The sequence below is a fragment of the Felis catus genome, chromosome E2 (genome assembly GCF_018350175.1).
Source record: "Felis catus isolate Fca126 chromosome E2, F.catus_Fca126_mat1.0, whole genome shotgun sequence".
NCBI lineage: Eukaryota > Metazoa > Chordata > Mammalia > Carnivora > Felidae > Felis > Felis catus.
Genome location: NC_058382.1, coordinates 48,445,419 through 48,457,611, shown reverse-complemented (window position 1 = coordinate 48,457,611; position 12,193 = coordinate 48,445,419). Strand labels below are relative to the sequence as shown.

The following is a 12,193-nucleotide window of genomic DNA, read 5'->3' as shown; positions in this document are numbered from 1 at the left end:
TGTTTGAATTACCCCTCTCCGGCCTGGGCTGCCTGCCATGTTGTTTGCTATTTTTAGCTCCCCAATGAGGAAGGAAATGGCTGCCTGGTCTTCCACCTGTGAGACTCAAGGCTCCAAAGCCCCCTGATTCCTGGCTGGGGAGACGCTGCCCCAGCAAAAGAGAGGATCCGCTGACTCAGATGGTTTTATATTTAGCAAATGGCTCAGAAGTATGAATGGTGCAGGACGATGAGGAAAAGGGGATGTGAAGGCCTCTCATGGGGGTGGGGAGGCAACAGGAGGGCAAGGTCCGCCTGCCTCTCAGAGAGCAGAGGGGACTTCTGACTGCTCACACCCCAGGAGAGATCTGGGGCTTGAGAGGGATGGCCCAAAGGAGTGCCTGATCCAGGAGGAGACCGAGCACTAGCACTCCCAGGGCCCCTGAGGCTGTAACCATAAGGGCACTACTTACCAGAAGTGTTCAGCAGGTTTGTTCTGCCAGGGGTAGGCACCTGAAGCTCTGAGTGGCTGACCCGGAGGTCAGGGCCATCAAGGGGGCCTGCATCATCTGTCTGGCCTGCAGGGGAGGAAGCAATTTCTGCCAACACCTCCAGATCCTTCAGGATAACCTGGGGGAGAAAAGCAGAGGATGAAGGACGAGGGCCTCTGGAGAGCTGCCGCCAGGGGGTGGCGAAGGGTCTGCAGAGGGTGACAGGCTGGTGAGAGCCACCAAGATTATGGCTATTAACAGTGTTCAGAAAGTTCTACAAAAGATATGGATTGGAGAGAACACAGATGGGCAGAAGGTGAGGGCAAGTGGAGGAAAGAAGCTAGACTCTGAGTAAGCTTTCTCATGACCACTCCTCTCTGGTCCCCTGAGCAGGGACCTCAGAGGTCCCCAGGAGATGTGGAACTCAGGGTGCAGTCTGTGCGGGGACACTGGCAACGCCCCAAAGTCAACCTGTGTGAGGGACCAACGGTGCCCTCTAGGCCACACTGCTGGTGTGCTGGCCACAGCTCGGTCCACCACCAGGCCACAGAACAGACCTTTCTGCAGAGGTGACACAAGGCCACCCTCTGCCTTCAGAACATGTCTCTGGGCTCCAAGACCGAGGACTTCCTAACTTCTAGACACACTGTTCAATTCTCAGCTGCCTTCTTGATGTTCATATACAGGCCTGACCCCTGCCTCCTTGATGTTCATACACAGGCCTGACCCCTACCTGCTGAGTTCTTCCAAGGAAAGGAAGACACAGAGTTCAGCATGGAGAATGGCAGAGTGAGCTCCAATCAGTGCCGTGTGTCACCAGGTTCCCCGGCGCTGCCTCACCACCCAAAGCCCTCGTACTCTTAGATGCTGCCTCTCCCCACCGCCCCCCCCCACGGCACCCACCGCCTCTTGCTCTTCATCTGGTATCAACAGCCAGCAGGGTGCTGCCTCAGCAGGGAGGTGTGTGTGTGTGTGTGTGTGTGTGTGTGTGTGTGTGTAGTGTGGTGTGTGTGTGCTGTAACTGCACAGCGCACCTGTCCCAGTTCTACCTCACGACACAGCAGGGAGGGCTGCTGCTCCCTCCCACCCCCACTCATCTCTTCTCTGACGAGGAACGTGCCTGTCCTAGCACAGGTGTGCCCCCAGGGCCGTCCCTGGTACTCAGCGGACGCCCATCGGGCATCCGCTGAATGATTGCCTGAACCCGGGCCAAGAATTACCATGGCAACTGGGGGCTTTGGTCCTGGACCTGTGGAAGTGACACAGAGCACCAGAGGGTGGGGCCCTGGGAGGTGGGCTGTGTGCGCCGTGACAGACCAGCTGGCCGCAATATGGTGACAGTGGTCAAGGTAAGGCGATTCCAGGGCTTTTTGTGGGATGGTGAAAATGTGAGATAGTAGTGACGGTGGCACAACCTTGTGAATATGCTAAAAACCAATGAACTGTATATTTTAAAAGGGGAATTTTATCTCAAAAAAATAAATAAAGCTACTACTGTCTCTTCAAAGCTTCAAAGTGGTTCTTGTCTCAGTGTGAGCAACGTGCTAGTGCCTCATCCTGCCCGGCCCCAGATGTCACTTCTCCTGGTGTCCTCTCTGCCAGCCTTGGCCCCTGGGTCCTCTCCCAGCAGTGCGACGTGTTCAGCACTCAACTGCCCTGCAAGCTGGAGGTCTGGCTCTCATCCTGCCACAGCCCGGCCTCATCCCGGTCGGACACGTCGCTCACTCACACACACAGATGTCACCTCGCACCTGTCTAACTGCATGCTTTCCTCCATTGCTCCCAGGCTCTCCGCACCTCCTGAGCCCCGACTGTGCCAGGTGCTGGGGCTGCAGGTGAGTCCCATGTGCCTCGGCCTGCAGCCCATGGCCTGGCAGGGAGCAGTACTCACCTGCCCTTTCACACACAAGTATGTGCAATTTTAGAACATTCTGACCGCTGGGCCTGCAGGGGATGATGTATCCATGCTGGGCAAAGATCGTGGCTGCTAAGCAGCCCGGACAGATGGCAGCAACGAGTACTTGCCCCTGTGCCCAGGCCAAGAGCTGGGGGCCTGAGTGGTTCCAGGCCCAGAAGTGGAGAGGTCCAGGCCATCTGCTCCCCAGAAAGCTTTCTATTTCAGCGGTGGCAGAAAGTGGACAGAGAGGGAGGGGGTGGGACAGGGGAATAGACAGCGAGGAGGTGACAGGGTGGTGCTGCGTGATAAGAGTGGCCCGAGCACAGGCCATACACTCAAGATGCTCAATTGTCCAAACAAGTCACGGTCTAATGATCAGGGATCGTTAGAGAACCAGACGCGGGAACCAGGTGGGAGAGTGACTCACTCAAATTAAACTGAGGCAAGGAGTAAGCCAACTGTGCCTCAAAAAGTTAAACAGAGTCACCAGAGGTGTACTTCCACCCCTCGTGGTTCCCAAGAGGGCCCAAAACATGTCCACACAGGACTTGCGTAGAAATGTTCATGGCATAAGTGTTCATCGTGGCTAGAAAATGGAAACAACCCTAAGGTTCTGACACCAACTCTGATGTGTTTTTTCTGATACCAGGTGGGTGTCCTACAGTTCAACTCCGTTCTGATGCCATCTACCTGGACGTAGCGTCAGACCCCACTGCTGAAGGCTCACTCTCACAAGACCGCCCTTCCCTTGCTTCAGACACCAGCCAGAGATCCAGGGTGTCGCCTTTGCTTCTCATGAGTGGCTACAGATCAGAGGTTCCCACAACCCCCTCCTTAGGCTCCGTTAATTTGCTAGAGTGGCTCATGGTCCTCAGCGAAACATTTTACTTACTAGATCACCGGTTTATCATAAAAAGATGTAATTCAGGAAGAGTCAGATAAAAGAGACGCACAGGGCACAGCATGTGGGAAGGGGCACAGAAAGCTTCCATGCTCTCTGGGGGTGCCACTTGCCCCGAATCTCCATGTGTTCACCAACCTGGAAGCTCTTCAAACCCCATCCTTTAGGTTTTTAAGGAGGCTTCATTACACAGGCATGATGGATTAGATCACTGGCCACTGGCAGCTGATTCAATCGCCGGTCCCTCTCTCCTTCTCGAAGGTCGGGTTGAAAGTTCAACCCTCTCATCACATGGCTGGTCCTCCTGGCAACCAGCCCCCATCCTTCTGGGCATCCAAGTCACCTCACTAACCTAACAAAAGACACCTTTATCATTTTCAACACTTAGGAAATTCCAAGGGTTTTAGGAGCTCTGTGCCAGAACCAGGAATGAAGACCAAATACGTATTTTTTTTTTTTTAACCATGTATCACAAGATCACAAACCCAAAAGTACATCAACTGATAAATGGATAAACGGAACATGGCATATCTGTGTCCTGGACTATTATTTGGCAATGAAAAGGAATGAGGTTCTGATATATGCTATAAAATGCACCAACCTGAAAACATTTGTTAAGTAAGAGAAGCAAGATGCAGAAGGCCATGTACTGCATGATGATTCCATTTATGTGAAATGTTCAGAGCAGGCCAGGCTACCAGGGTGGGAAGACCAGGAGAGGAAGCTCTCCCCACTTCCAGCTAGAATTAATGTTCTCATTTTCTGCCTGTCTCTCTTTGCAGAGTCATCTGCTCGAGGGATCAGGAGTCCACTTCAAACACTCTGGTCCCCAAACCGGAGCCCAATAAGCTATACTGGGCTTTGTGGTCAGACAATCCTGACTTCCCATCAGTTAACTTCACCCTTCCAATCTCTCTCCCGACATCTATTGAGCACCCACTGTGGGCCAGGGCCCGGGCCAGGGCCTGTTTTTGTGGGAGGAGATGCGAAGCCAAACAGGATGGCCCTGCCTCTCTCAACAGTGACCCTGGGGAGACAGGCGGTAAACAACACTTATAATGCAGTGCATGTACAACCAGAGCCAGCAACTTGGCCTGTGGGGATCGAAAGGCTTCAGAAGTACCTTACCATCAGTTTGCTGGGGGGCAGAGGAAGGCACTCAAAGCATTCACTTAACTAGCATAAGCCTTTCCAGACACAGAACCAGAATCCCGTGGCACATTCCAGGAAGCTAAGCTTTGATCTAGCTCTGGAATGGGGCATGGGGCTGGTGTGAGTGTTAAAAAGGAGACAGCAGGCCCAAAATGGAGTCACCTGTGCTAAATCCCAAGTCAGCAAACCAAGATTTAACACCTAACTTAATTGTAGTTTCAACCTTTAACCTTTAAAGGAATGTAACCTTTAGCTAGTCAACATGGAATTACCTGGTCAGCCCTAGTGAGATAATCCTCTTGGCAGACCCCTTCTGGTCCCATTAGGAAGGCAACTTTGCCTGAAACAGTGCATCCTTTGCTAGTCATTTTCTTTCTTTCCTTTTTTTTTTTTAATGTTCATTTATTTTTGAGAGACAGAGAATGAGCGGGGGAGGGGCAGAGAGAGAGGGAGACAAAGAATCTGAAACAGACTCCAGGCTCTGAGCTGTCAGGACAGAGCCCAATGCGGGGCTCGAACCCACGGACTGTGAGATCATGACCTGAGCTGAAGTCGGACGCCCAACCGAATGAGCCACCCAGGGGCCTCTGCTAGTCATTTTCTTTCTCCACTCCCTTTCTGTCTTTAAAAACCTTTTCTTGTCTACAGCTTCTTTCTATTGCTACATGGGGATACTGCCTGTTTCATGAATTGTTTGAAAAAAGCCATTCTGATCTTTTTTTTTTTTTTTAACGTTTATTTATTTATTTTTGAGACAGAGAGAGACAAAGCACGAACGGGGGAGGGTCAGAGAGAGGGAGACACAGAATCTGAAACAGGCTCCAGGCTCTGAGCTGTCAGCACAGAGCCCGACGCGGGGCTCGAACTCATGGACCGCGAGATCATGACCTGAGCCGAAGTCGGACGCTTAACCGACTGAGCCACCCAGGCGCCCCAGCCATTCTGATCTTTGAATTTACTCAGTTGAAATTTTGTTATTTAGCAGGGGGCATGGCCAGAAAATCAAGTGGAAGTCATAGGGAGGGGCAGGTACCCAAGAGCTATGGCCCGAAGAGGTTTGAACTTGGTTTTGCAGGTGATGGGGAGCCTGTTTCCCCATATGTGCCAACAGAGACTTCCCCTTGGAAGGTTGTCATGAACATCATGGGAGATACTCTGTGCTCCCCTTCTGTTACGAGATTTTTGGTACCATAGCTGAGCCTGGTCAGTGGTCCTGACTTAGGGACTGGGCAGGAACTGCAGTGCACACACAAAGAGCTTCAGATTTCATCTCTCTACTAAAGAGAATCTGCATGGACATCTTGGTACCACCTCCTCCTACTTCACTGGAGAGCAGCAGCCAGCAAAACTGCCTATTTTACATTTTGAATTCTCTTATTTTGGAAAGTTTAACACCAAATGGCAAATGAATGCAAATTACACTTCAATTGCACAATTAAAGCCGGAACTGTTGTCTACAGGTTCCTTCAGTAATCCCAGCCACTCCTCTAGTGCTTACATATCAGAAGATTTGTCTCTAGTCCCCAGGGACTGGCAAAAATCTGACAGACAGCCCTGCCTGGAGCAATACCACGTGTACTTGTAAGTGTGTGTACGTGTGAGGGTGTGTGTGCACGCGCGCGCACTCTCGTACTCGCTTACAGCCCACCTTCCTGGTTCTTTACAATGGGAGCTGAGAATAGCACCACCATCTCCTTCAGTCTCCTAGATGCAGGGAGAGGAAGGGGCTGCCAAAATAGAGGGCAAGGAATGGCTTGAAGACACAGTGGGGAATTTGTGGGAGCCACTTCAGGGCTCCTGCGCCATCCAATCCAGCTGCTGGCTCTTTCCCAGCTGACCAGCAAATCCCATTGAGCCTCGGGGCTGGACTTGAGACTATGGAGCAACAATCCTGACAAAGGCCTAGGCCAGGACTCTGCCTCTGCTCAGGGAATGAGTGACCCAGGGAGACAATGTCAAGGCGGCGTGGGGTGGGGGGGCGGGGGCGGTGCTGGGACAGAGCAACAGAGACCAAGGGAGAGCCGTGCTCCGCCCTCCGGCTGAGCCTGACTTTGAATCTCTGTGCCAGGCCAGGGTTTTGGTACCCCACCCCTCTTGGAGACCCCTTGGTCTGTGGACGAGCAGCTCTGGAACAAGGACACAGTGATCTCAGCAGCCTTGCTTGCGGGCACTGGCTTAAGAACTGGACGAAAGGCCCCCAGTGATAGGCCCACTGCTCGGCCTCTAGAAACACAAAGTTAGTCCTCTTCCAAGGAGGAGGCTGGCTGGGCCCAAGCCCGCACTGGACTGTAGTCCTGGCTTTGACAATGAGGAAAGGCTCAAAGAAAGCAGGAGGAAGCCGCGCCAATTAGTATGCGCTACACAGCTTTTTGCAAAATGAATATAAAACACTTGTGCTTTCTTTTTGTGTGAGAGAAAGAGTGGGGAGAGGGAGGAGGAAAGAAGGTTACAAGAAAGCAATATTCTGCAGGGGCAGGAGTGCCTGCAGTTGCCATGGCAACGGGGGCGGTGGTGGTTGTTGGGGGGGGGGGAGGCACATCAGCTGGTCCCTGGTCCTGGAGTGGGGTGAGCTGTGAGCTGGCCCTCGGAGTCAAAGGGTCAGTGACAACCGGGTGCAGAAAACATGTGACAAAGCAACTCTGAAGGGGAGGCCCGGGTGGAGGGAGGGAGGGGCCAGCACATCTTCTGTGGCTTGGGGAGCAAAGTCAAGGAGGCCAAAGGATTCCTGAGAAAGCCCTTCCTTCCAGGAGGTGACTTGATGCCAGCAAAGGGCATATTTCAGCGTGGGAGGGAAGTCACCATCTGGATGGGGCCATTGCAGGCTGTCACAACCCAAAACTCAGGCAGGCTGAGGACAGACTCTCTAGGGTCTCTAGGGCAGTGCTGGTTTCCCTCCCTTCTTTTATTCCTCTGTCCAGATGCTCCCTCTCCCAACACCTTGTCCACAGAGCAGCCCTGGAAAACCCGTCGCAGAGGGAGTCTCCCTTCTCTCTCTCTCCCTCCTCTCTCTCTCTCTTCACACCAACCCCCCCCCCCCGCCCCCATCGGCTGGTTCTGTTCCTGGCTTCTCCTTTACCACCCTGGGAACAGCTGGAGACCCAGAGTTTTACAAGGCCAACTCCCTAGGCTGAGGTTCTGTCTTTGCCTCCTACTGAGGCTCCTGAACATGAAGTCCCAGGGCGAGGCACTCAGCAGATGTTGAATAAATACTTGCTGACCAGCAGCGCCAGGCAGGAAATGGAAGATGGATCGTTCTGAATAGCTTCTGCCAAGGGGATGGACAGAGAGGCCTCTCGCTTCACTCTACCCACTTATCTCCAAGAAACTTTTGTCAAAAGTTTGGCTAGGTCCCTAGTCAGCTGATTAGGCCCCAGATGTCAACTGGCTCAGCGTTCCAGCCCCATAAGGAGGGAAGGAAATCCCCAAGCTGGGCCCTCTCTGGTCCTAGCCAGAAGGAAGCTGCAAGAGTGTTTCCAAGAGACACAACTAGGTCCTGGCAAGAGAGGTGAGTTCAGGCTAAAAGCCCTGGAGGCTAAGGCCTGGACTGTGCGGGCCACTGCCAAGGCTATCTGATGCCTCTGCTGGGAGCAATGGGGCCACAGGGCTGTGCCTGAGATCTGGGTCAGGTTGGGCTGCTCCTTGTTCTTGGGAAGTGGAGCTGAAATTAAGTGCAGAGGCACCATGGCCAGGCATCCACAGAGCCTTGGGGCCCTTTGCTTCTCGCCACACAGAAGCCTGTCCACTTCCTTCACAAGTGGTATAGGCCCAGTGCGGCAGGCCTCTTGAGTCCCTGATCACATACAGAGTGGCTCCCGCGGCTCGTGGAATCAGCTGGGGAACTGACCCTCGGAAACCAGGTCGCTGTCCCCAGGAAGCATCCCCTTAGGGTGGTGAGGAAGGCACGGGGCCTCCCGTGGGCCCCAGAGCAGTGAACCAATGGAGCTCTGGGAGAAGGCACACACAGCATCCGGCACCAGAGTGGAGGCTCCTGCTCTGGACACAGAGTAAATCTGAACTGTAGAAGTCGGCAATCAGGCCCTGGCCAGGCCTGGGAAAGGGGTGGTATTCCCAGAAAAGCTTTTGGCTACAACGGGGTCAGAGCAGGCCAAGCCCAGCATCTCCTGGGGGGCGGGTCCCTCAGCCCTCTTCAGCAATGGCAAGGAAAGCCCTGCCAAAAATTTAGATTTGGGGGCGGGAGCAAAGGATTGCCTAGGCTCAGATCTATTTTATTTCCCATTGAGAAAACCACTCTGATTAAGAACCTTTGAGGTCGTACTTGAGCAAAAACAATTAAAAAAAAAGGATTATAACTTGTTTTTTGCCTGACTTTGAATGCACGCTTATAGGGATCAAGGCTACTTTCTTTTTTTCTTCTTTTATTTTTTAAAAATGCTTATTTTTGAGAGAGAGGGAGAGAGAGAGCACAAATGCAGACATGGGAGGGGCAGAGAGAGAGGGGGACAGAGGAACCGAAGCAGGCTCTGTACTGACTACAGACAGCCCCATGGGGGCTCAAACTCATAAACTGCGAGATCATGACCTGAGCTGAAATCGGACACTTAATGGACTGAGCCACCCAGGCACCCCTTCTTTTATTTTTAATAAACTCTGAGATCCTTCCCTAAGTGCCTAGTTCTGTGCCATACATGCGAAAGACCAGCAACCGGTGCTCACTGTTAAATCCCACTAACAGTGACAGCACAGTGTGTGTCCTGGCAGCTTAAAACCATTCCAGCCTCCATCCCTCAGAGTTGAGGAGAAGAGAAAAGCCAGCCTGGGTAAGGCAATATGGAGGCCAGTCCCCAAGTCCCCCCGTGCGTCCCCTCACCCCTGGTCTCCTTCCTGGTGATGCCAGCCATCGCTTGCCTGCATCATGCCAGGCCCCTGCCCAGGGTGGGGTGCACTCTCAGAGTCCTACATTCTCCCTGAGAGTGAGCCAGAGGCCGAGGAAGGGCCTGCTGTGCTCCAGACAGCGCGGCAGCAGCACACACACACCGTCAGCGCTCAGTTACCAGGTGATGAGCCGAGGGGCCAGCTGTCTCCGGGCACCGGTCCATGGCAACCGGGAGAGCGGCACAGGGCCGTCTCCTACCCTCCTCCAGGCCTCCGCTTCACCCCAGTGTACCTGCCAGCTACATGCACCCTGCCCTGAGGAGGCAGGTCTGCTCTGGCAGGGTCAGGGCCTGGCAGGGTGGGGCAGGCCAGAGGGGTTCAGCTCGCCATCCACTGTCCCTCCTATTTGTTCACCTTCTCAGAAAATGTTTCTGAGCACACACTATGTGCTGGACACAGTCTCCGTCCTCCCAAAGTGGGACAAGGGCTACGGGAGAGTCGGCGTGCAAAGAACATCATAATGACGCCGATGGGGACCTCTTTGATGTGCAGATAGGAGGGGTGGTGTGTGACAGACAAGGCTTCAGGAAGCCGAGGTCTTGACCAAGTTACTTCACTTCTCTGAGTCTCAGTTTCCACTTCAGTGAAGTGGGGGACACAACAGAACCTACCCTGGAAGGTTTGCTATGGAGATACGCTAAGGTCATGCCCACTCAAAGATGTCCATCCAGCGCAGGGTCTGGCAGGCAGCAAGTGAATGGAAAATACCAGAACCCAGGCAATGAGGCCCAAACTGAGAGCACAATTCAGGGGGTCCAGGCTGAGGCCTAAGCAGCTGGATTTTTAAAAAGCTCCAGAGGATTCTGACAGCAGCTCTTGTCTGGATGGGCTCACTGTGGGGCTAATGTCTGGGTTACTGGACTTTAGCCTTTCTAGGTAAGATTACTGATCACTTCCTGAGTTCAAGGGGAGATGGGCTGAGGGTAGTCAGTCAGGCCCAGGGCCAGGCAGTGTGCTCACCCCTGCAGGCCACTCAGCCCTGCAGCTTGGCTTAGCAAGAGCTCCCAATCCTGTCGCAGGGGAAGGCAGTCCCCAACTGGCTGCCCTTGGTGGACTCTCTCCTATACTGCTGGACCTTCCACTGGGGAAGCCAACCTTCCCAGTCCAACATCTGCCTTCACCAAGAGCCTAGGTGTACCAGGCAGCAAGCCCCCAGCCCCACCCATGTCAACCCGATACTGTGCCAGTTTTGGGTCCTCATCTGCACATCAGGGGAAGAAGTCCAGAGAAAAATACTAAAGACTCTCTGAGCACCCACAGCCGCCTTCCCAAGAGTGGAATGCTGCCAGGCCAGCTGTGGTTGTCTGGGTGCCCCTTTACCCAAGGCCTCCTCACCAGGCGCAATAGGAACCATCACTATGCCAGTCCTCTCTCCTCCCTGGCAATGATTTGCTGCCAGGACTCCTATCCGAAGACCAGATCCTCCCAGGACTTCTGGTGTTGACCACTGGTGCCTTGTCTGGGCGGTGGGACCTGGTTGGCTGTCCCTGCAGACTGTGAGTGGAATCCAGGGCTCTTCCCCTGCTGCCTTCTCCCTGCTTGGCCCTCCCTCCTCTCACTCTCAGGAGCCCCCAAATGAGGCTGCAGCATCAGCCGCAGGGACAGCCATGTGGACAAGTGCCTGTGTCCTCGGCATGGCCTCCAGGGGAGCTACAGCAGGCAAGGGCCCCAGCTGACCTCCCCGGGTGTGGGTGGGGGACTCTCGGCAAGAGTTCTGGGCCCCCAACATTGTGCCCCTCGTTTTCCTGGCTTGTGTCTGACCTGATGGCGTGACCTGACTGTAAAGGAATCTTGGGGACAGAGGAGGGGGTGAAGGAGTTGTTTTTGTTTGTTTTGGAGAGTGGATGGAATGAGAACTGGGCTGAAACAAACACTGAGGCAGGGATCTCAGGAAGAGGAACAAACCCCATTCTTATGGAAGACGGTTTACTCTGAGCAGGCCATTTTAGTATTCCAGGGAGCAGGGTCAGGACCACACAGCATCAGAGCTGGATGGGACGAACACAGACCAGGCCAACTGTGTCTGATGGCAGAAAACAGGAGGTGAAGGGGTGTCGTGGACTTGCTGGGTCCCACAGAGAGCAGGGCAGCGTGGGGCAGAGGCCACCCTCTTGTTGCTCCCCGGGCCCCTTCCTACACTGCTCTCTGCCGGCTACCAGCCCCACCCCTTCTGCATATGCCCTGGGAGGGTGAGTGGCCCAACGGGGCAGGTCAAGGTTCAATGCTCAGAGAGAAGGTGCACTCAGAACTGATGAGGGGAGGGGGGCCGGCCTCAATGAAGCAGTGCCTCCATCCTGGGAGGACCCCTATCCTGCAGTGAGGTCAGCCCTTATGTGCTTTTGGATGTTCCAGAATCAGATGGACCCAACGTCTGGCTCCTGGTGGTATGACCTTGGAGAAGTTATCTTCCTTACCCTTGGAGGTCCTCTTAAGTCAAAACTGGTATAATGAAAACAACTCCAAGAGTGCCAGGCAAACTTGTCAGGAGAAGAGAAACAATGTACTCTGAACAGCACATATGACCCATGAACTCAGCCTTCTGCCCTCTCCTGCTCCCAGTCTCCTCCCACAGATGTGGGAGGGGTCTGAGCCCAGTACCCACTGTGGATTCTGAAGGCAGCCAGTGGCGGGGGGTACTGGATGGGCCGTCATCACCTCTCTGAGCTGCCCTAAGATGAAGGGGCTCCAATGAAGCAGAAGTCCCCATTTCTGTGGCAGATACAGAGATGGCCAATTTTACTAGCAGCACCCTTGCGTTGGGACAGAAGAACACAGCCCTGGTCACTTGGGACTGTAAGAAGAGGAACCCATGGGGATGCTCTCAGTGTGGGGCCTCCGTCTGGGTGAGACCCTGACATGGAAGGCCCTGTTGTCACTAACT

The 12,193-nt window shown here is 53.9% G+C and overlaps 1 protein-coding gene across 2 annotated transcripts in view; it reads right to left on the bottom strand.

Annotated features, from left to right (window-relative positions):
* The window catches only part of VAC14 (VAC14 component of PIKFYVE complex), a 101,179-nt gene that overhangs the window by 51,092 nt on the left and 37,894 nt on the right, over nucleotides 1–12,193 (bottom strand). For both annotated transcript variants that reach the window (XM_006941719.4, XM_011290219.3), the window contains exon 13: nucleotides 452–608. In XM_006941719.4, the coding sequence (XP_006941781.2) occupies nucleotides 452–608 (157 nt within the window). The remainder of the gene's footprint in view (nucleotides 1–451; nucleotides 609–12,193) is intronic.